Below are 25,105 nucleotides of genomic sequence, written 5' to 3' on the forward strand. Positions count from 1 at the left end.
CTGTTGCTTCCTGACCTGCATACAGAATTCTCAAGAGGCAGATCAGGTGGTCTGGTATTCCCATCTCTTTCAGAATTTTCCACAGTTTATTGTGATCCACACAGTCAAAGGCTTTGGCATAGTCAATAAAGCAGAAATAGATGTTTTTATGGAACTCTCTCGCTTTTTCCATGATCCAGCAGATGTTGCCAATTTGGTCTCTGGTTCCTCTACCTTTTCTAAAACCAGCTTGAACAACTGGAAGTTCACAGTTCATGTATTGCTGAAGCCTGGCTTGGAGAATTTTGAACATTACTTTACTAGTGTGTGAGATGAGTGCAATTGTATGGTAGTTTGAGCATTCTTTGGCATTGCCTTTCTTTGGGATTGGAATAAAAACTGACCTTTTCCAGTCCTGTGGCCACTGCTGAGTTTTCCAAATTTGCTGGCATATTGAGTGCAGCACTTTAACAGCATCATCTTTCAGGATTTGAAATAGCTCAACTGGAATTCCATCACCTCCACTAGCTTTGTTCATAGTGATTCTTTCTAAGGCCCACTTGACTTCACATTCCAGGATGTCTGGCTCTAGATGAGTGATCACACCATCGTGATTATCTGGGTTGTGAAGATCTTTTTTGTACAGTTCTTCTGTGTATTCTTGCCATCTCTTCTTAATATCTTCTGCTTCTGTTAGGTCCATACCATTTCTGTCCTTTATCGAGCCCATCTTTGCATGAAATGTTCCCTTGGTATCTGATTTTCTTGAAGAGATCTCTAGTGTTTCCCATTCTGTTGTTTTCCTCTATTTCTTTGCATTGATCTCTGAGGAAGGCTTTCTTATCTCTTCTTGCTGTTCTTTGGAACTCTGCATTCAGATGCATCTATCTTTCCTTTTCTCCTTTGCTTTTCGCTTCTATTCTTTTCACAGCTATTTGTAAGGCCTCTCCAGACAGCCATTTTGCTTTTTTTGCATGTCTTTTCCTTGGGGGTGGTCTTGATCCCTGTCTCTTGTACAGTGTCATGAACCTCAGTCCATAGTTCATCAGGTGCTCTATCTATCAGATCTAGGCCCTTAAATCTATTTCTCACTTCCAGTATATAATCATAAGGGATTTGATTTAGGTCATACCTGAATGGTCTAGTGGTTTTCCCTACTTTCTTCAATTTAAGTCTGCATTTGGCAATAAGGAGTTCATGATCTGAGCCACAGTCAGCTCCTGGTCTTGTTTTTGCTGACTGTATAGAGCTTCTCCATCTTTGGCTGCAAAGAATATAATCAATCTGATTTCGATGTTGACCATCTGGTGATGCAGCTCATTAGTAAAACCCTAAACCAACAAAAACCAAATAACCCATTTTAAGAATAAGCAAAGAAACTGAATAAATAGGAAGAGGTACTCTATGTTACTAATCACCAGGGATTGCAAATCAAAACCAGAATGAGATATCACCTTACACCTGCAAAAATATGTTAAAAAAAACCCTAAAAATAACAAATGTTGGTGAGAGTATGGGAAAAAGGAGTCCCTGGTACACTATTCGTGAGAATGAGAATTGGTGCAGCTGCTATGGAAAACAGTATGGAGGTTCCTCAAAAAATTTTAAATATAATACCATGTGATCTAGCAATCCCAGTTTGGGATATAGACCAGAAGGAATAGAAATTAGGGTCTCAAAGAGATCCCTGCACTCCCATATTCACTGCAGGATTACTCACAATAGCCAAACCTAAATGCAGTTTTGGAGAAGGCAGTGGCACTCCACTCCAATACTCTTGCCTGGAAAATCCCATGGATGGAGGAGCCTGGAAGGCTGCAGTCCATGGGGTCGCTGAGGGTCAGACACGACTGAGCGACTTCACTTTCACTTTTCACTTTCATGCACTGGAGAAGGAAATGGCAACCCCCTCCAGTGTTCTTGCCTGGAGAGTCCCAGGGACGGGGGAGCCTGGTGGGCTGCCGTCTCTGGGGTCACACAGAGTCGGACACGACTGAAGTGACTTAGCAGCAAATGCAGTTTAGGTTGTGGTATTGTGATGCAATTGCAAGCAACCTAAATGCCTGTGGATAGATGAATGAGTAAAGAAAGTGTCTGTGGTATTTTTTTGTGGCAATTCTAGGAAATGAATACATGACCCCCCTCTATACTTACATCCCTAGTACCATTCTTAATTTACACTTAATGTTAAGAGCTTCATGTTACCAGTAGTTTGAAGAGTTAATCATATCCTTAATTTAAAGCAAGGAAGAGAATTATTTAACATCTTGCCAGATGGTAAAAGAATAGTTATCTTGTTTAGAGATTCCCTGCATTTTACAAAGCAGGCTGTGAGTACGTATCTTGTGTAAGTGTCTCATTACACTGGAGCTTTTTCAAGCCTGTCAGCTCTTCTGTTAATCACCTCTGGGCCCTCAGGTTTTATACCTGTAATGATTATAATCGAATCCAGAAAGGGTACTTTTGATTCTGTATCTAAAACTTGAAAGGACAGTGAGCAAAATTCAATTCCTGGTGCTGAGACTGCATGGGATTCCTTTCCTCGGGAGAAAACAGAAAGAATATTTTTAATAATTAAAATAGCTGCATAGCTTTAGGCAGAAAGGACCGCTAAAGGAAAAGGGAGGAATAGCTTTCCATTATTGATTTTATTATGTTGCCTTAAAAAAAGAAAGAAAAAGAGTAGAGAAAGTTAGCAGTCTATCTTACAATATTATTTTACTCTCATTTGAAGTACAAACTGTTTGGGGGGTATGTATGACTCATCCAGTGTAGCTATCAACATGGTGTGAATTAAGGTTGGGTCTGTCCTGTCCCAAATACCTACTGCCTTTCTGACTCCATCATAACATGTGTCCTTTCTGTAGCTGGTACCAACCTGTACAGCCTGTTCTTGATACAGAACTGGGACCCAGGTTCACAACAGACCCAGGAAAGTAACATTTTTGGGAATCTCCCCACTTGAAAATAGGGCTTCCCTTGTAGCTCACCACTAAAGAACCCACCTGCAGTGCAAGAGACCCTGGTTCGATTCCTGGGTCTCAGATATCCCCTAGAGAAAGGATAGGCTACCCACTCCAGTATTCTTGGGCTTCCCTGGTGGCTCAGCTGGTAAAGAATCTGCCTGCAGTGTGGGAGACCTGGGTTCAACCCCTGGGTTGGGAAGATCCCTTGGAGAAGGGAATGGCTACCCACTCTAGTATTCTGGCCTGGAGAATTCCATGGACTGTATATCCATGGGGCCACAAAGAATGGGACACGACTGAGCAACTTTCACTTTTTTTTTTTTTTTTTTACTTTCCTCTTAAAAATAAGTGCTTGTTGAAAGAACGAAGAAATTAGGACTATGAGTCACTGCAGTGAGGCAATCCAAACAGCTGAGATAATGGATTGGGACACTAGATATTTTGAGTGTAGATAAGGACGTTTAGTTATAAAGTGATGGACAAACTCTAAAGAATATGAAGATGTTGGAAACTAGCATAAACAGTCTCATAGTTTTGTCTAGAATCAAAAAGGAACACTATCCTAGAAACTCTGGATTTTTCCAGGAATAACTCTTAAAATATGTTGTACATTACATGGAATACTTTTAAGAACTGAGGAGATTCTGGGACTTCCCTGGTGGTCCAGTGGTTAAGACTCTGCACTTCCAACACAGGGGACATGAGTTCAATCCCTGGTCAGGGAAGATCCATATGCCTTGTGGCCAAAAAATAAAGTTTTTTAAATGTAAGATTTTTAATCTTTACAGTAAATTTTCAGATTATTATTTAGTATGTATTTTGAGCTTGTGTGTATATAATCTAAATAGCATGTCATTTGGGGAAATTCATTGTGAAATGATTGATTAATTCAGTGAAAATCAAACTATTTAACCTAAGCTGACCAGTTAGTTGACAGTTAAATTTTAAATATTGATAAACAGAGGAAATTTCTACCTTACAGAGCATTTTGAGAATGAATAAAGTTGGTGGATGATTAATAAAATAACTTGTATACATAATTACCTCTGTGAAAATTGGAAGTTTTGCATATTTTTAATATAACTTGGAGGTACTAGAAGGAATTATATAGATGTACAACACCAGAAGCTTATTATTTGTAAATACAGTAAAGCCAAACAGCAAGATTTAGGGTTTAAATTATACAGAAAAGGTCAAGGAGTCAGGATAAAGGATGTCAGACCTTGTGTATATTAAACATTCTTTTTTTCTGGATTTTAACTGATGGAGAGAATGGGATGGTTTTATTTATTTTTTTAAGTTCATTGCAATTTTTCTGTAAGATGGTACAAAAAACCCTGAACTTTTGGTATATAATTTTACTATTTATTTATTTTTGGCAATGCTGTGTCTTTGTTCCTATGCAGGCTTTTCTCCAGTTGTGGCAATCAGGGCCTACTCTTTCCTTGCAGTGTGCGGGCTTCATTGTGGTGGCTTCTTTTGCTGCAGAGCACAGGCTTTAGGGTGCATGGGCTTCAGTAGTTAGGGCATGTGGGCTCCGTAGTTGGGACTCCCAGGCTCTAGAACACAGGCTCAACAGTTGTAGCACACAGACTAAGTATTTCTGCGCCCTGTGAGATCTCCCCAGATCAGGGATCAAACTGGTGTCTCCTGCATTGGCAGGTGGATTTGTTACCACTGAGCCACCAGGGAAGCCCTGTGATGGCTTTCAAAGTCAAAAATAAAAATCCTACTGAATCAAGAGCCAGGAAGAAGGTATGGGAATGTCCCTGTTGTGCCAGCATTGGTGTTACGATGTCCTGCACTAAAGATGCATTTGCATCATGGGAAATTCCCTAAGACCTCACGTAGCATGATTTCTTATATCATTTTCAAAGCCAAAACGGAATAGAGGCAACAAATATCATGTCTGAGGTCCTGGCTTCTAGATCCAGTTCTGAAAAATAATACTTGCTAAATGGTCTTGGGCATATAGCCTTCTGTTTTCATTTCCTTAAAAAAAAACAAACACTAATTCAAAATGGTCTTTTCATACCTCTTTCAAAGTTCTAAAGATCTCAGAAATCTAAGGCAAATAATTTTTGTTTTACATTCCCTATCAGCATTCTTGAGTCAAATTTTAGCATTCCATTTAACTAACTATAGGACCTTAGACAGAATAATTTAACATCTTAGTTGTTTCCTCACCTTGAAAAATGGGGTTAATATTTAATAATAGATGGAAAGGTGCTATATATAATCGGGCACATAGTAGACCATTAGTAAATGTTGCCTTTCGTTCTGATCAAATAATTCGGATCTACACATTAGTATAATATTAGCCATTTTTATCTGCTTTTGTCTGTTTAGTTTAGGTTATAAATGTGGATTTCTACCTGAACTTCAGAAATTCCAAAATCTGAAATTGTGTATTCTTAGGAAAAGCTGGTAGGCTTGTGATCTACTTTATATTCTTTTAATTCTGGCTCCCACCACAGATTTTACACCCACATCCCGCCCCCACACCCTTGTGACTGCCAGTTTCTTTGCTGGACTTGCATGCTCCCAGCATACCCCTCTGCTCAGGAGTGAGGTGGCTCATCGAGGGAGAAAGTTAAAATTTGCTGAAGCCATCTGTCTTCTGGTGGAGGAAGCAATTTAGCCATAAGTTGTAGCTACTGTTTTAACAGATTTACAAATAGTTAGGGCGGGTTTGGCACAGGCCCAAGTAACCAACTGGACTCATGTGTACTAATTTAAGACCCACTGCCAGAAAGAAAACTTCCTTTAGATACATCAGACTTTGTTATTTGCAGGATGTCAGTTAAGGTAACTGGAATAGAAGAGGGAGAACACAGGGGACAGAAAGGCAGGACTGATATTTTACCTGTGCTGAGGGAGGTGTGTGCGTGAATTTGTGGAAATCTGTTTCATTGGGTTGGAATATTTTTGAGTTCAGCTCACCTCACATTATTAAAGAATTGAACTTCAACCGTCATGTTTTACTGTGGACAATTATTAAGAGTGAGGTCATTTATCAACTTCTGTTATTTATGGTAAAACATCAGTCTTGACAACTTTTATGACTTCCTGACGTTATGTATATTGATAACTCTTTATTTACTTATTATCTGCCTTCTCTACATAAAGGTAAGATTTGGTAAGGCAGGGGCTCCTTTTTGTCCTGTTCACAACTATATCTCCAATGCATAGAACAGTGGTTGGCATGTGGTCAGTATACATTACGTATTTGCCAAATGGAGGGACTGGATACAGTGTTTGAATGTTGAAAACTTAGAGCAGGAGTTGGCAGACTAAGGCCTGAGGGCCACATCCACCCTGCCTCCAGTTTTTGTGAGTAAAGTTTTATTTAAACACACCCATGCCCCTTTGTTCACAGACTATTCGTAGTTGCACTGCAACTCAGGCTTGAGTAATTTTGACAGAGACTGTATGATCCGTGAAACCGAAAATCTCTACTCTTTGGGAATTTATCAGATCAGATCAGTCACTCAGTCGTGTCCGACTCTTTGCGACCCCATGAATCGCAGCACGCCAGGCCTCCTTGTCCATCACCAACTCCCGGAGTTCACTCAGACTCACGTCCATCGAGTCAGTGATGCCATCCTACCATCTCATCCTCTGTCGTCCCCTTCTCCTCCTGCCCCCAATCCCTCCCAGCATCAGGGTCTTTTCCAATGAGTCAACTCTTCGCATGAGGTGGCATGGACTCTGAGATCTGGCACAGCTGGGGTTCTTTTCTGACCACTTAGCTGTGATTTAAACTGAGATTGGAATTCAGTCGCTGGGAAAAGATAATAATGATTCTTGTCTCAATGAATGATTGTTAATGGTCACTGAGATGAAGCGTTAGATAAACACTCAGGGAATTAGCTGCTGTTAGGGAGCCCTGTGTGGTAAGCATTTGTTTGCAGGACACTGGCCACATGGAAGTGACCAAGGCCTGGCAACTGAAAAGTTCCTGGAGTTCTTCTCCACTCTCTGTTTGCTCTGATACTATTATCATCTAGTCATTCCTGCTGTAAGATGCTCGTTTTAAACACATAGTTTTTAGAAATAACCACTGTTTTATTATCATGCTGTGCTGTGTAGTTGCTAAGTCGTATCTGACTCTTTGCGACCCCATGGATTGTAGCTGCCAGGCTCCTTCATCTGTGAGATTTCCCAGGCATGAATACTGGGGTGGGTTGTCATTTCCTTCTCCAGGGGATCGTCATAGTTGCTACTGAAGCTGCATCTTCAGAGGTCAGAATACAATTTAATTTTTATTAGGTTCTACCTCATTTAAATTAAAAAGAGAAAGAAATAGCATAATTTCTACTTGTGGATGTACTTTCACAAGTATATTCCCCTAAAGGAGACCAAAATGCTAAAGCAAAACAAAACAAAACAAAAAAACCCTACTGCTATAAGCTGATGAAAAATTAATTTCATTTATCTTTCAAAAGATTAATACATTTTTGAACATTTGTAAAATATAAAGGATTATAATAAAAATGGTTAAAATCATGTTTCTACTACCCAGAGAGAAATTTGATTTTTAATGTGTTTTCTCCCATTTAAAAGTTAGAGGTGTAAAAATAATTTTCTTTTGCCACCTTAATTTGATAAATATTGCCCTAAGGCATAAAAACATTTTAAGCATAACTTTTGATATTTTTACTAATTTTGTATTTTAAGAAATGTCAGCCTTTTCGAGAAGTGCAAAAATAGTGCAGTGAACACTTGTATATGCCTCACCTGGAATAACCCGTTTTACAGTGTTGCCAGGTTAGTTTTATTTCCCTCTACAGTTTTATTTTTGTGAGTCCTAAACATGATTTTTAGTGACTGTACCTATTTAATCTTGTGTGTGTATCATAATTAACCATGCTCTTATTATGGCTATTTAGTTTCTTTTACCTTTTTTTTCCCATTTAAAATTAGTTTAATGAACATACACGTCAAGTACTACACATACAGGATCTTGTTTTTAAAGCCATAACCGTATTGCATAGATATTACAGAAGCAAAGATTAGAGCTTGGAGAGTTTAAGTAACTTGCCAAGAAGCAGTAGAGCTGAAACTTGAATCCAGGCCCATTGGATTCCAAACTCTGTGTTTAGTCACTTCCTAGTACTGCCTGTTTGCCCTCTACTAGATGGTAGGTCTTCTGCAAACTCTTCCTGACTTCATCTCTCTACTCTTCCTGGTCTCTTGTCACTCCCTCTTTCTCAGTGGGTCAGTGGGCTATCTTGGCTTCACTCCTTCACTTGTCTCCCCATCATATTAGACTGTGAGAACCTTTTAGCTGGGTCTGTGTTAGTCACTTAACATTTCTGGTTTCTGGCACACAGTAGCTGCTCAAAAAACTTGGATAAAGAAATGAATAGTTGAAAGTGTCTTTTTTTAAAAAAGTTACTGGAGTATAGTTGATTTACACATTGTGATAGTTTCAGGTATACAGCAAAATGATTCAGTTATACATATATTCATTCTTTTTCAGATTCTTCTCCCATATAGGTTATTACAGAATATTGGGTACAGTTAGTAATGCAAATTACTAAATTACACTTGATCACTCTTGTACTAGTATAATTTTGTCAGCAGGATTTCTGGTACTGAGCTCAGTGCAAACTCACTAGCATTGAGAATTTGAACTTCAGTAACTTGAAGAACATGTATTTGAACCATCTTACATCCCCATCATTCTTCCACATTTCTGTATCCCATTTTCTTAAATGAATATTTTTACACACACTATCACTTCTTTTCATAATAAAATATATATTCATTTAAAAATTATGAAATTGAGAGACATAAAAAGAGAAAAAAGTATTAAAACTTCCAAAATTCTGAAACATTTTTGATTAAAAAAACCTTCTTGTGTTTTTGCATCTTTAAAAGTAATCCATGGGTTGCCTCTTTCTTTATTGAAGTAATATTTACTATGACTATTTCCTAAATATTAATGAACCTTTGTAAAACAGATTTTCAAAAGTTAAGTAGTATACCTTGGAAAAGAAAAAACATACTTATTGTCCAAACAATATTCTAGGATTCTAAATATAGTCATAGTTAACAGTCTAGGAAATAAATCTTTGGACACAGCAATAAGTACTTGATTTTTTAGATGAAAACATCAGACATGCAAATGTTTACATACATATCAGACATACAGAAAAGTTCAGATATTAATATATAAATACCCGATATCTATACAGATATTTTTAGGTATTCAATAACTTCACTTTTAGGGTAGTAACTCCATCTACACATAAAGTGATTAGAAAGAAAGAAATGTTTAGCATCAGAGGAGATATTTCTATCCTGATATCCCCTAGTTAGGTTTGCCAGTTTGTGCCCATGTAGTTTAAACTCTCTCAGATCTATTGTATTTATTCTGTTTTTTTTGATTCCTCTGGGGACGCTTATTTCCTTGACTACGTCATCAAGAACTGGCACAACTACAGACACAGCTGTGGCTTTTTTAATTTTAACTAGAAGCTCATCATTCACACTTCCTTGAACCCAGCTGGATGTGTTCATGCTTCCTGGTTGGTAGCAGGATACTACCGTTTATTTAAGTATACACTGATGATACACACTGGGTGAAATCCTTATGAATTATCAGATGTTATTTCTATTGTCTTGTGCTGTTTGGAGTTATACATTGCTTTTGGGCTTGCTCAGTCATGTCCAACTCTTTGTGACCCTTTGGACTGTAGCCTGCCAGGCTCCTCAGTCCGTGGGATTCTCCAGACAAGAATACTGGAATGGGTTGCCATTTCCTCCTCCAGGGGATCTTTCTGACCCAGGGATCAAACTTACATCTCCTGCATTGGCAGGAAGATTCTTTACTACTAAGCAACGTGGGAAGCCCAATACAATGCTTTCACTGCCGCTAATTTCAACAAGGAAAGGAGTGGACATCATAATGGTAGAAATTTGGTATTTTGTTCATAGGATCCTCTGCTTCTTTGATCTACAAGTTAGAGCGTCTCATTTGTAGTCTGCATCCCAATACTGACCTTGTTTATTGTGCTGGCTGTTTGAAATTTCATGTAAAGTATAGCAGAAAGAAATTCAGTTCAGTTTAGTCTCTGAGTCGTGTCTGACTCTGCGACCCCATGGACTGCAGTACGCCAGGCCTCCCTGTGCATCACCAACTGTCAGAGTCCACCCAAACCCATGTGCATTGAGTCGGTGATGCCAACCAACCATCTCATTCTCTGTCGTCCCCTTCTCCTCCTGCCCTCAATCTTTCCCAGCATCAGGGTCTTTTCCAATGGGTCAGTTCTTTGCATCAGATGGCCAGTGTATTGGAGTTTCAGCTTCAACACCAGTCCTTCCAATGAACACCCAGGACTGATCTCCTTTAGGATGAACTGGTTGGATTTCCTTGCAGTCCAAGGGATTTTCAAGAGTCTTCTCCAACACCACAGTTCAAAACTAATACAATATTGTAAAGTTAAAAAATAAAATTAAATTAAAAAATACAATATCAACAAAACAAAACAAAATCAGAAAATCTATTAAAAAAAAAAAAGCATCAATTCTTTGGTGCTTAGCTTTCTTTATAGTCCAACTCTCACATCCATACATGACCGCTGGAAAAACCATAGCCTTGACTAGACGGACCTTTGTTGGCAAAGTAATGTCTTTGCTTTTTAATATGCTGTCTAGGTTGGTCATAACTTTCCTTCCAAGGAGTAAGCGTCTTTTAATTTCATGGCTGCAGTCACCATCTGCAGTGATTTCGGAGCCCCCCCCAAAATAAAGTCAGCCACTGTTTCCCCATATATTTGCCATGAAGTGTTGGGACCGGATGCCATGATCTTCGTTTTCTGAATGTTGATCTTTAAGCCAACTTTTTCACTGTCCTCTTTCACTTTCATGAAGAGGCTCTTTAGTTCTTCTTCGCTTTCTGCCATAAGGGTGGTGTCATCTGCATATCTGAGGTTTTTGAGAGTACATAAATGCTGCATCTGCTGAAATACATCATCTCAGCCCCTTACCAGGCAGTTAATTCCAAAGAATTTAAAAAATTAACATAATTAATGGGGTTTCCCTTCTTTATTTAATAGTGGAAAGATTAACCCTGCCACACATTAAAATGTTTGTTTCTTCATTTCTCATTGCTGTTGCTTTTGATTTAGTTTCTTGTTAACTTTTAACTTACTTTTTGATTTCATATCTTATTTATGTTAATTATGCATTACCCTTCTTAAGCTATACTGACAGTGATATTGAAGGGAATGGGACAGATGAGTTTCAGCAGGATTTTAGCAACTACTTCAAAATTTTTATTTATAAGTATATTTTTGATGCTTAGATCTAGGAAACTCTAGGAAAGAAAACAGACAAAATTCTCTTCAAGGATCAAAAGCAGCTATCAGTGAATGAAAACCTTTGAAAATGTTGTCTCCAACGTTCTTTCTTTTTTCTTTGCATTACATGTAAAGAAATGTATAGCTTAGTTGTGTTTTGTGTTTACACATTTCAGGCTCTGTAGCACAATTTGGCTCTTCTTTCTCACATTCCCCGTGCAAAGAGTCACCTGCACCTTGGAACTAGGAGATTGTGGGGTGGGGACTTTGCTCACTGAGATCCCTGGAGGACTTGGGGGATGCTTAGCCATTATCTCATTTTACAGAAGAAGTTTAAGGTGAAAGAAGGCACTTACCGAGAGCCCACATTTACTGAAATACAATGCCAAGGGCAAATACTGGTCTTCTGATCCTTACATTGAAGACCCTATATGCGAGACAGCAAAAGAGACACAGATGTAAAGAACAGACTTTTGGACTCTGTGGGAGAAGGTGAGGCTGGGATGATTTGAGAGAATAGCATTGAAACATGTATTTTATCATATATGAACTAGATCACCAGTCCAGGTTCGATGCATGAGACAGGGCGCTCAGGACTGGTTCACTGCGATGACCCTTGAGGGATGGGATGGGGAGGGAGGTGGGAGGAGAATCAGGATAGGGAACACATGTACACCCATGGCTGATTCATGTGAAATGTATGGCAAAACCCACCACAATATTATAAAGTAATTAGCGTCCAATTAAAAGAAAAAAAAAAAAAAGTGTCTGTGGTTTGTTGTTTTTGCCTTGGGGTGACAGCTGTCACAAAGGTAAGAGTTCTGGAGTGATACTTTTGGTAATTCCATACTGAAAGGATTTTATATGAATGATCCTAAAATTTTTGATGTGTATTTTTTTCTTCCCAGGATTCATACCTGTGTGTAGCCTGGGAGTGGCTCAAGTGGGCAGGCTGAACTTTGGAAAGGATGTCAGCACCTTGAAATATTTTACCATCTGTGGCTTACAAGAGGGCTATGAACCATTTGCCGTTAACACAAATAGGGATATTACCATGTGGCTGAGCAAGAGGCTTCCTCAATTTCTCCAAGTTCCATCAAACCATGAACATATTGAGGTTTGCTTTTTCTTTAAAACTTGGACCATCAGCCAAAACCAGGAGTGGGAGTTCCTACTTAGACAATTACTGTCATTTACTTAAAATAATGGTTCTAATGTTCCATTATAGGCGAATCTAAGGATAGAATTACCCTCTGATTTTAGGTACTGTGTGAGAGGCTGATTAGACTGATTAACTGTGGTTGAGCCTGGAATAACTTTGTGGTTAATTTGCATTTAATTTATAGTTGGTCCTCTGCTTCTGCGGATTCAACCAACCGTGGATTATGTAGTACCCTTGGTAGTGTTTCCCCTTGAAAATATCCACATCTTAGTGGATCCAAGCAGTTCAAACCTTCATTGTTCAGGGTCAACTGTATGCAATTCTTTTTTAAATATATATACATGTATCGGCAATGGCAGGCTCAATCTGAGTATATACAGTTGTAACGTGAATTTCCCAGATTGTCTTCTGAGTTAGAAGCAGAACTGTGAGCATATCCTTACACAGCCATCCCTATGTTTAATGATCTCATTTATAAAATTATGCCATGAGTAGGCCATGTCTGGAGTTTTAAAGGTGTGATGCACTTTTAAAGGGGTTTTGGAATCAGGAAGTCAACAGTGCTGAGCATCTGAATGATTGCTTCTTCATTTGCTAGGTGACCAGAATAGATGGCACCATAGACAGTTCCCCGTGTTTAAAAGTCACTCAGAAGTCCTTTGGCTCTCAGAACAGCAGCACGGATATCATGTTTTATCGTCTGAGCATGCCCATCGAGTGTGCAGAGGTCTTCTCCAAGACTGCAGCTGGAGGGATCCCTGGCACCGGGCTCTTTGGGCCCAAGAATGATCTGGAGGATTATGATGTGGATTCAGACTTTGAGGTTCTCATGAAGACAGCTCACGGCCATCTGGTGCCAGATCGAGGAGATAGAGACAAAGAAGCTACAAAACCAGAGTTTAATAACCACAAGGATTATGCTCAGGAAAAACCCTCTCGTCTGAAACAGAGGTCATTGATATATGCAAAATGATTTTTAAAGCTTTTGTAATTTTAATTTTTTAATGATTTTAAATATGTAGTGATTCTGTGGGGTCACAGGAGAGGGCAGTAGAGGGTAAGGGATGTCCAAAGTCAATTTTTTCCACCTCTTCTTCCTTCTTTATGTACCAGGGATTCCACAGAAGAATAAAGCAGCCTGTTTGCCCTCTGATTTGTTAGCACTCACAATCTATCTCAAGAGTTACTTTTCCTATGAGTTTTTTTCTACTGTGGCAAAACTAAAATTTGCCATCATAACCATTTTTAAGTGTACAGTTCAGTAGTGCTAAGTGTATTCACATAGTTGCGAAACAGATCTCTGGAACATTTTTAGTTTGCAAAACGGAAACTGTACCCCCATGTAACAGCATTCCCTTTCCAACCTGTGCCAACCCCTGCTCACCTCCGCTTTTTGTTTCTATGAACTTGACTGCTTTAGATACTTCATGTAAATGAAGTCAGACAGTATTTGTCTTTCTGTGACTGACTTATGTAGCATATTGTCCTCAAGGGTCATCTGTGTTGCAGCATATGTCAGACTTCACTTCCTTGTTAAGGCTGAACAATATTCCAGCGTGTGTATATACACCACATTTTTTAATGCATTCATCCACTGATGGCCATTTAGAGTGATCCCACCTCTTGGCTATTGTGATTCATGCTGTTATGAACATGGATGTGCAAATAGCTTTTCATGACCCTACTTTCAGTTCTTTTGGATATATACTCAAAAGTGGGATGCCTAGTGGTTCTGTATTTAAATTCTTGAGAAAAAAAATTATTGTACTCCATAATAGTTGTACCATTTTACAATTCCGTCACCACTGCACAAGGGTCTCAATTTCTCCATATCCTTGTCAACCATTGTTACTTTCTGGGTTTTTTGCTAGTAGCCATTCTAAACCGTGTGAAGTGATATCTCATTGTGGATTTCATTTCCATGTCCCTGATGATTAGTGATGTTGAACATCTTTTTATATGCTTCTTGGTCATTTGTATATCATGTTTAGAGAAATGTCTATTCAACTTCTTGGCCATTTTTTTTTTCTTTGATTGGGTGATTTGCTTTTTTGTTACTGATTTGTAGGAGTTCTTTATATATTCTAGATACTAAGCTATCTTTAGATATATGATTTGTAAGTACTTGCTCCCTAGAGTTAATTTTTAAGATGTTTCCATTTACAGCATTGGTTGAAGTATTCTATCTTTATATTCTAAATAGCATTTTTAGTATTTTATTTTTAATAGTATTTTTTAATGGAGAAGAAGGCAAATTGTTTTAGCATCCTTTCTTACAATAAATGCAAATTTCTCTGCCTCAGCACTATTGCCAGTGCTCTGGGTCATATAATTATTTATTGTAAGAGCCTGACTTTTGCATTGATAGGTGGTTAGCAGTGTCCCTGGCCTCCATGACCAGATGCCAGTGGCACACTCCACCAGTTGTTACAACCCCAAATATCTCCAGATATTGTCCGATACCCTCTTGGGGGTTAATCATACTGTTTGACAACCAGTCTACTAAGTTCATTATATGTTTATGTTTGAGATAGGCAAAAGACTTTAAAGTTGCTTATTCCTAACCCTCTAATATATTTCAGGTTTTTGCTTCGAAGAACAAAGCCAGATTATAGCACCAGCCATTCTGCACGACTCACTGAAGATGTCCTTGCAGATGAGAGGGATGACTATGATTACTTGATGCAAACGTCCACGGTATGAGGTTCCCACTTTTGTCATTTATTTCTGTGTGTGATCATGCTTTGCATTTCAAACAGTTCACTTTGATTCAGATCAAACTCTGGTCTCCTGCATTGTAGGCTGATTCTTTACCATCTGAGCCACCAGGGTAGCCCACTATTTTACAAGTGTATTTTTAAAATAATTATTCACTTATATTTTAGGGACCAAAAAGTTGAAAGACCTGTATTTTCTGAGGTGATTGTTGTTGTTGTTCAGTCACTAAGTTCTGTCCGACTCTTTGTGACCCCATGGACTGAAGCACACCAGGTTTCCCCATCCTTCACTATCACCCCGAGTTTGCTCAGACTCATCTCCATTGTGTTGGGGATACTTTCTAACCATCTCATCCACCCTCTTCTCCTTTTACCTTCAATCTCTCCCAGCATCATGGTCTTTTCCACTGAGGCGGCTCTTCACATCAGGTGGCCAAATTATTGGAGCTTCAGCTTCACCACCATCCTTCCAATGAATATTCAGAGTTGATTACCTTTATGATTGACTGGTTTGATCTCCTTGCAGTCCAAGGGACACTCAGTCTTCGCCAACACCGCAATTCGAAGGCATCAGTTCTTTGATGCTCCGCCAAAGTTCAGTCATAATTGAACTTATGGTCCAGCTCTCACATCTGTACATGACTACTGGAAAAACCATAACCTTGACTATACAGAACTCTGTTAGCAAAGTGATGTCTCTGCTTTTTAATATGCTAAGTTGGTCAAAGCTTTCCTTCCAAGGAGCAAGCATCTTTTAATTTCATGGCTGCAGTCCCTGTCCGCAGTGATTTTGGAGCCCAAGAAAATAAAATCTTCCACCATTTCCACCTTTTCCCTTTCTATTTGCCTGAATGATGGGAATGGATGCCCTGTATTATGCAAGCTACTTGAGGAAAAATAGCACCTAAGGGCACCCTCAGTCCTGGTTTTGCTATCCTCTTTCTTGGCAACATTTTAATTTGCCACCTAAGTTTCCCAAGCACCTTCATCTCTGTAGTTTCCTTCATCTCAGTGATGTATCTACATGACCATTTATCATACTTTGTTAGACATCAAGTTGTGCTGTCTGCGATTTAAAAATTTTAAAAGACTCCTCATAAAATTCCAAATGGAAAAAAATACGTAGCTGTGTCCCTTGTAAAGTTCCCCGTGTTTGAACTTGACTTTCACATATTAGATCTGAACTATTTCAAAGTGATTTTAAGGGGTGATTTTAAGCATCTTATGTTAGTGATAGCTAAAGCAAAGCATATTTAGGGTATAAAACAATATGAAACAAGTCTAAAACAGGTATGAAAACTCTAGAGTAGATTAGTGTTCTTGAATAAGCTTGAAGAATTCAAAGCTTACCTGCCTAATGGACTGATGATTTTATTATGTAAACATAATATATATCTATATATAGATCTATATAGATATATATACACACACACACACACACACATACATACACATCACCATACATTCATACTTGAAAGTATTTTTGATAAAAAGGTTCAGATCATCTTTGCTCAAGATAGTCTTTTCTCTTTTTCCCATTATTTCTGAAATAATTTCGGGTCTCTGTTTCAAGACTTTTCTTATTTTGCCACCTCAGTCCTTTGTGCCTATATTGTTTAAATTAGGCGAAGTTACATTTCTTTTTACTGCTTTAAGCTTTGAGTTTTGTTGCTGTTGTTATAGCCTAATTGAATATACTATTATTTTATTTTTTGTTGAAGTATAGTTGATTTACAATGTTGTATTAATTTCAGATGTACAGTAAAGTGATTCAGTTATACATATATATATTGTATTTTTCAGATGCCTTTCCATTATAGGTTATTATAAGATAATATAAGTTCCTGTGCTATACAGTAGGACCTTGTTTTTTATGCATTCTATGTATAAAAGCTTCTGTCTGTTAACCTCAGCCTCCTAGCCCATCCCTCTCCCGACCCTCTCCCCCGTGGTAAGCACCGGTCTGTTCTCTATGTCTGAGTTTCTGTTTTTGTTTCATGGATAGGCTCATTTGTGTCCTATTTTAGATTCCATGTATAAGTGATATCATAAAGTATTTTTCTTTTTCTTTCTGACTTATTTCACTGAGTATGATAATCTTTAGTTGCACTGATGTTGCTGTAAATAGGTCCAATGATTTTAAATAAAGACATGTCTTCTTAGGCAAGTTAAAGACATTGAAAGTCAAAGTTTTATTTCTTTTTGCTTTGCCAATACTTGGTGTTGCTATCTCGACAGTACTATTACTCAGTGAGAATCTTTCCTGGACAAGAACCTGCCAATGTCTGGGTGGGCTGGATCACATCCGATTTCCATCAGTATGATACAGGCTTTGACTTGGACAGAGTTCGTACAGTGACCGTGACTCTGGGAGATGAAAAAGGAAAGGTGCACGAAAGGTTGGTTTTTCCTCCATTTTTTGTTACATAAATGATATCTAATAAAAATGTTGATAAACCTAGGCATCGTTTTCGCTTGGATTTTTATACATAAAATAATATTCTATTTATAGGAACAATATAACCAAACCATTAACGTCAGTATCCTTTTTATTATTCAAACAAGCCAGTGTGGAATCTGAGTATATTACAAGTGCAAACTCATATAAAGTAAGAGCATTGCATCTTTTGGGGGTACTAACCATATGTTCCTTCAGGTGGCATTGGACATGACTAACAACTTAGGTTGTCATTACTTAGCCTTCGTTCCAGGATTTAAGAGACAGGTGAATGTGAGGCATTTAGCCTGTAGTCTGGTCTGTATCTTGGGAACTGGTTAGGTGGTGGGGAGAAAACTGTGAAGACAGTGTGGGCTAGTGGATTAGACCAGATGGACGCATTTGAACTCCAACTGAGGAGCAGTGGATTCTTTCCTCAGCTTTGCCATTGACTTGCTGTGTGGCTTTGGGTAAGTCAGTTACACTTTCTGCGCCATCCTTTCTCATTTGTAAAACAAACGAAACTCAAACCAAACCTTCAAAAAAGTGAAGAAGGCTATCTTCCTTGCAGAATAAGACAAGAGAAGACCTGGCCGGTTGCCTCTGCCCTTTGTGCCTATGCATCCTCTCTGATCTGCTGTGATGGCTCTCAAAGGAAGAGCCTCTCTTCCCCTAGAATATTACTTTTCTACCTGTGTCATTATTTTTGGTGACCGGAAGCTCCCTCTCCTGCCTTCAGGTTGTAACACTTGAACCACAGTGAACTTAGCACTGAAGACAGTGGACTTAGCAAAAAATCCTCCAATGAAGAGTATTGTACATCAGTAGGGGGGCCCAAACTACCTGTTTCCAGGCATATTCTGATGGATGTATATTGATTTTCATAGATGGGGACAATGAAAGGAGATAACTCAGAATAGGGATGTGATAACATCAGTGGTCCTTTTTGGCACTAAAGACCAGTTTCATGGAAGATAATTTTACCACGGGCTAGGGGTAGGGGATGGTTTGGGAATGATTCAAACACATTATGTTTACTTGTGCATTTTGTTTCTATTATTATTGTATCAGATCTGCCTCAGATCACCAGGCATTAGATCCCAGCGGTTGGGGCCCCCTGTTATGTGACTGATGATTTTGGTGTAGGAAATACAGGCTAAGGAAGGTTGTTGAAACTTATGTAAAAAGGGCATAGAAACACAGCCAACTTTTGATTATTCAGAAACTGACTTTATCTCGGCCTGTTTACTCTTTTCTTACTGCTTGTCTGCGTTTGGCCTTTCTTCTAGCCTCATTCACACATGTGCTGTGTAGTGGCAGAGAAAGAAAACAAAGTAAAACTCAAAGAATTTAAGTTTGCTACCATCTCTGATAAAGGTTGTGGTGAGCTTGAAACTCAGGTGGGGTTTATTGTTAACATCATGGATCTGGTGCACATCCCAGCTTAAGTCTGTCTCTCATAACAGATCACCAGGAATTATCCAGGGGCTTAATTTTAGCCAAAGTTTACATTTGTTGAGTCATTGACGGCTCATGTAGAATTGGCCTAGGACTCTATAGTGTCTGGAAATGGCTGCTTCTCATCTCAGAACAGGAGAAGGCGATGGCACCCCACTCCAGTACTCTTGCCTGGAAAATACCATGGATGGAGGAGCCTGGTGGGCTACAGTCCATGGGGTCGCTAAGAGTCTGGTGCGACTGAGTGACTTCACTTTCACTTTTCACTTTCATGCATTGGAGAAGGAAATGGCAACCCACTCCAGTGTTCTTGCCTGGAGAATCCCAGGGATGGGGGAGCCTGGTGGGCTGCTGTCTATGGGGTTGCACAGAGTTGGACACGACTGAAGCAACTTAGCAGCAGCAGCAGCAGCATCTCAGAACAAGTGGTTTAAAATAAAAACTATGAGAATGAAAATTACCAATTTGGATGATTATTATATATTTGAACTTTTTTGAACCTCAGAAAAAGGTCCAGTTTGGTTTGAGTTTTTGGAGGGAAGGTGCAGGTCAGTTCTTAACCTTGGTTCCTGCCAGTTGACCTGTCTTCATTAGGTGTGAATTGAGAGACTGGAAGACCTGACTCAGAATGTCCACTAAGTCAGTGGAATTTTGCTCAGAATCATAGAATCGGGCCCATTGTGCACCTGTCCCATTTCAGCATGAGCTTGTTGCTTGCACAGCATAACTTAGGTTTAGTCTGCCAGACATCCATGCTTTCCACACTGTCTTTGCTTGTACAAAGATAAATATGTCTTTTTGCAATTCAGCATCAAACGCAGCAATTGCTACATGGTGTGTGCGGGTGAGAGCCTGAGCCCGGGGCAAGGACGGAACAACAACGGCCTGGAGATTGGCTGCGTGGTGGATGCTGCTAGTGGGCTGCTCACCTTCACGGCCAACGGCAAGGAACTGAGCACCTATTATCAGGTGTGTGGTCAGGGATGACCTTGTGCCTCCACAGAAGAAACCTTTGTCCTCGTTAGAGAGGAAAACACATTTTGCAATACCAAAAAGTAAATTAGAAGTTGCAGGGTCTTCATGGTGGTCCAGTGGTTGAGACTCCATGATGCCAATACAGGGGCACAGGATTGATCTCTGGTTGGGAAACTAGGTTCCCACATGCCATGTGGTGTGGCCAAAAAGATTAAAAAAAAACAAATTAGAAATTAGAAAGACAGAAGACACAAATGATTTGATTCTGTATTTTTACTTCTCTTTGAATAATAACCGTGCCACAAGTCCTTCAGAGTGAGCAGTATATTTCTCCAAAAAATGTTCACACAGTCCTGAAATGAAATACTCCAAACAATTATTGAAAGAGAATATCCATATGAGAGGAAGGAAAAGTCTTTTTCTGTAAAAGTGTCCTTTAAGAGTTATGAAGAAAGTATATTTTCTTTGTGTTTCTTCCTTTATTAATATTATGAAATTTATTTGCTTGTTTAAGGTGGAACCAAGCACAAAATTATTTCCTGCAGTTTTTGCACAAGCTACAAGTCCTAATGTTTTTCAGTTTGAGTTGGGAAGAATAAAGGTAAGAAAGACCCATTCCTGTTATTATATTTGGGTTATTTTCCATTAGGAAATAGCATATACTTCTTAAATGAATTCACTTCTTTATTAGTACTGATATTAATCACATAAATCACTCTCTAAGAAAATGTTGCCATGTTTGAAAATTCTGTAATTCTTGTTCAGGTCACTAGGGTAACATCATTAATTAGAAAGGGTTTTCTTTGGTCATCTTAAATAAATTATTCAATAAAACTAGGCTTACAGAGAACAAATATGCCACCTTATATACAAGTCAGTAATGATTGAACTCACAGGTGAGTTAGTGAATGGGATTGAAAGGCTGGAAATGTGCTACATACTGGTAAGTGCTAGAAGAGTGGCAGGTATTGAGTAGTCTGGAAACATAACTGAGAAAATGGCTAAGTAGGATGGTGTGGATCAGGTGCAGCTGAAAGAGGAGGTGACATTTAGGTTGATTTTTAACAGCTGAACAGCAGATCTTAAGGTATGTTTGCTTGGAGAAGGCATTCTATACAGAAGGTGAAAGAATAAAAAATTAAAGGCATGAAAAATGCTGCAGGTTAAGGAATTCAGTGTTACTGTTTCAAAGGATGCTTCTGGGATGTGGCCAGAGATTAATATGGATGGAAGGTAGACCAAGTTCAAGTTGAAACAGCTTTAACTGCCACACTAAGAAGTTGACATGTATTTCATAGACAGTGGCGATTCACTGGAAGTTTGAAAGAAGGGACTGAGTAAATCAAACCTGTTTTGGAAAAATATGTTGGTAGTAATATGGAAAACATCTGCTCTCATAAAAATGAGAGCAGGCAGTAATAATTAGATATCACAATTTGATTCTATCCATGTGGGAGAAGAATGATAAGATTCATGAAAGTCATAGGGATAGAATGATACATGAGAAGATGTTTTAGGGGAGGAATTAATTGAGTTTGTCAATAAATTAGATAAATAGAATTTGTTGATGAACTGGATTCAGCACTTAAGGAGAAATGAAGAATTATTTATTTATTTTTTGTGGAGGGGGAGATGTTTCTTTTTTTTAATTATAGTTTATTTACAATGTTGTGTTAGTTTCAAGTGTATAGCATAGCACAGTGATTCAGGTATACATATGCATATTCTTTTTGAGACTCTCTTTATAGGTTATTACAAAATATTGGGTACAGTTCCCTTGCTATGCAGTACATCATTATTAGTTATCTGTTTTACATATGGTATTGGGTATATGTTAATCCCAAAAGGATTAATTTAAATAATTTTAGTTGGGCCAGACAATGCATACTAATGCATAACAACAAGCAAAAGAGCCTGTTGAAATTTGGGGAAAGGAATTTAGTTGAAATTTGCAGTTGTGCACATTGAGATGCTGGGCACAACTCACAGTGAAATTAATAGACAACTTTACCATGCTGGCTTGGTTACCTTGGACATGTTCCTTAAACCGTGTGAACTCAGTTTCTGCTTTTGTAAAATGAGATTCCAGCTGCCACAGAAAAGTCAATATAATATGGACTAAAGGAATCTGTGACTTTGGTTAAGTAGGAGGGCTTTAGTGACCTTTCAAAAAATTTCAATAAATTATGGAAGAAGCTATGTTATTCAGTTCAAGATTATTCAATTCATAGTATTCAAGTTTGAACATGAAGGAAAGGCAGCAAGTTTGGACAATTGAAAGAAAGGTAAAATTGGACAGAAAAGTGGTAGTTTCCCAGAACCCAGACTCTAATGTTGGTTTATTTGACATTTTCCATTTTTCGCTATAAATATCACATACTGGATGGATATGTCCAAAACTGGACTGTTGACCATCACTACCTGCCTCCTCCTGACCTGCCTAAGTCCTCCTGTTCTATCAGTTAATAACTCAGACCCCAAACCTTAGAGTCATCCTTGGCTTCCTTCCTTTGCATTCTGCATCCTAGTTCTATTCCCCAGCGAATCCTCCACCTGCTGACCATCAATCCTGCCGGTCACCACGCTGTTTTCCATCAGCATCATTTCCCATCTGGATTTCTTCAGTAGCCTCTAATTCATCATCACCCATCTGTTTATCATAGAACCACCTGAGTGACTGTCATTATTTAAAAATGAAAATCGAATCATGTCACTTCACTGCTCAAAACCCTGTTTCTCTGAATAAAATTCAGAGGTCTCATGAAGTTTCACAAGTTCTAAACCACCTGACATCCTGTTGCACTCTGACTTCATTTTCTCCTAATCTCTCCTCTTTTACTTCACTGCAGCCCCACACTGTCCTTTGATTCTTCCTCAGATTTGCCAGGCAAACTCCCTCCTTGGGTCCTTTGCATTCACAGATTCCTTTGCACAGAAGTTTCTTTCTCTGCATATCCACATGGTTCTTCTTTGGATTTGTCTTTAAATGTCTTCTCAGTGACACCTATTCTGATAATTCTGTTTATTATTGCTGTCCTGCATTCTGATTCTCTCATCCTCATTCTTTTTTCCCCTCCATGACTTTTTTTCTAATAAACTATTTAATTGATTATTTTGTTTGTTTTCTAGCTCTAATAAAAAATAGAAGCTGTATGAGGGTAGGAAGTTTGTTTTGTTCATTGATACATTCTCAGTGTCTGATACAAGTGCCTCGTTTCTTTTCCCCATTTGCAGAAGAGAACGGGAAAGTAGCTTGAGGATGAGGAAGTGTAAATAATGCAGTAGAGAAGGTTCTAGAGGAGAGGGAGAGACCAAAGGTAATGCAGAAAGATGAATTCATTGTTTTATTGGTCCAGAAGAGGCAGGCAGGGTGGTATCATGGTCAAAAATGAATGAATAAGCTTTGGCAAAATAGAGACTTTTCTTTCCCTGAGACCCAAGTGCAGGAGTGGGGATGGCTGAAGGTATGTACTGGAGGTGGAGGAAGGTGGAGAAAGAAGCTGTGTTGGTTCATACCTGGTTAATTCTCTTTTCTTATTTAGTAGTCATGTTTATCTGTTGAGCTGTCTCTCTTATATTTCTGGTTACTCAAACCTGGCAAACCTGATGATGAGTGAGGTAGTAAGTAGTTTAAGGATGAATGAGGCGGGTGACAAAGGACAGACAAGAAGAGAGGAAGAAAGCCAAGTGAATGTGACCCATCTTTCAGGACCTTTGGATCAAAGCAGCTGAAGCCTTGCCAGGTGCCCTGAGGACCTTGCTTTGTAAAGATGTAGAACAGATACATGGTTATATTTGCTGCTCTTGCTTTCTCCGTGTAGCTCTTAGTATGGGGGAGAAAAGATCCTCAAATTTTCTCTGCTGGTCCTTTCAGGAACAACTCAACCCAATTTGTGAGTTTTTGTATTGACTCTGCTCAACACACAGTGTATCTTTCATTATCTCTTTCCTGCACAGAACTCTAGTCATTACTTTTTTGACCCCAAGGAGTGTGTTATCCATTCATTCTTTTCTGCTTTCCCATTTCCTAGAATGTGATGCCTCTCTCAGCGGGATTATTCAAGAGTGAGCACAAAAATCCTGTGCCACAGTGTCCCCCACGTCTCCATGTGCAGTTTCTCTCACATGTCCTGTGGAGCAGAATGCCCAACCAGTTCTTGAAGGTAGACGTCTCTCGAATAAGTGAACGCCAGGGCTGGCTGGTGCAGTGCGTGGAGCCTCTGCAGTTCATGTCACTTCACATCCCAGAGGAGAACAGGTCAGGCCCAAACATCTCTTACTGTCCAATGGGGACCTATCAAATTAGACCCTGGCCCAGGAGTTCAGGGGTGCTGCTGGGGAAACAAAATGGGCTTTATAAAATGCTAATATGTGGCAAGGCAGACATTATTTTGCACTTTCCAAGTTTCAGTCTATATCTCAACTTCTTGCTTACTGAAAGAAAATGATTGTATTACTGCTAAAGGTATGATTTAGTAGTCTGTGATTTCTTTCCTCATTCTTGTTTTGCTGATGAGAAAACAGCAAGTAAAAATTCAGACAGGTACAGCCACCATCTGAGTTAAGGCAGCAGAGTAAGAGAGTATCACAGAATTGTAAGATAGTAGAGAGGGAACCAGAGAAATCATTTCTAAGTGATTTCACTAAGAACCTAGAGTGTAGGTACTCTGTGTTGCTACAATGAATGGATTTATATATTTTAATCATTAGCCAGGCTGAGGGGTGAGGTAACAGTCTTCTTGGGAGACTGAAGAGCCCAGATAAAATATGGGAATCCTCTACTACACTCAATCATACCTTTCCAAGAGCGAGGTGCTAGTAGCTGGGCCCAGCAGATGTGTGGTTTCCTGGAAGCCTAGGTGCTACACGGGTAGGTAATTACTCTATGAGTCAGAACGTGGGGTCTGGAATAAGTCAGCAGCATCACATCACAGTGGCTTTTAACAGAATGCCTATGACCCGAAAAGGACACATACAGTGGATAAGTATGGACAGAATGATAGGGCATCTAAAGATAGTAACAAAGCCTAATGATAAAGAATCACAGATAATTGCTCATTGTCTGTTGTGTGCTAGGCTGGGTGCTGGGTGAATACTAATAA

At 39.0% G+C, this 25,105-nt stretch overlaps 1 protein-coding gene across 1 annotated transcript in view; it reads left to right on the forward strand.

The window, feature by feature from the left end:
- RYR2 (ryanodine receptor 2 (cardiac)) overlaps positions 1–25,105 on the forward strand; it is an 826,801-nt gene that overhangs the window by 536,994 nt on the left and 264,702 nt on the right. Inside the window, exons 30-36 of the mRNA XM_010860117.1 lie at positions 12,163–12,371; positions 13,015–13,367; positions 14,999–15,113; positions 17,372–17,532; positions 19,838–19,997; positions 20,518–20,604; positions 24,035–24,261. Coding sequence (XP_010858419.1) covers positions 12,163–12,371; positions 13,015–13,367; positions 14,999–15,113; positions 17,372–17,532; positions 19,838–19,997; positions 20,518–20,604; positions 24,035–24,261 — 1,312 coding nt within the window. The remainder of the gene's footprint in view (positions 1–12,162; positions 12,372–13,014; positions 13,368–14,998; positions 15,114–17,371; positions 17,533–19,837; positions 19,998–20,517; positions 20,605–24,034; positions 24,262–25,105) is intronic.

This window comes from Bison bison, unplaced genomic scaffold (assembly GCF_000754665.1).
Source record: "Bison bison bison isolate TAMUID 2011002044 unplaced genomic scaffold, Bison_UMD1.0 scf7180017864462, whole genome shotgun sequence".
Taxonomy (NCBI): domain Eukaryota; kingdom Metazoa; phylum Chordata; class Mammalia; order Artiodactyla; family Bovidae; genus Bison; species Bison bison.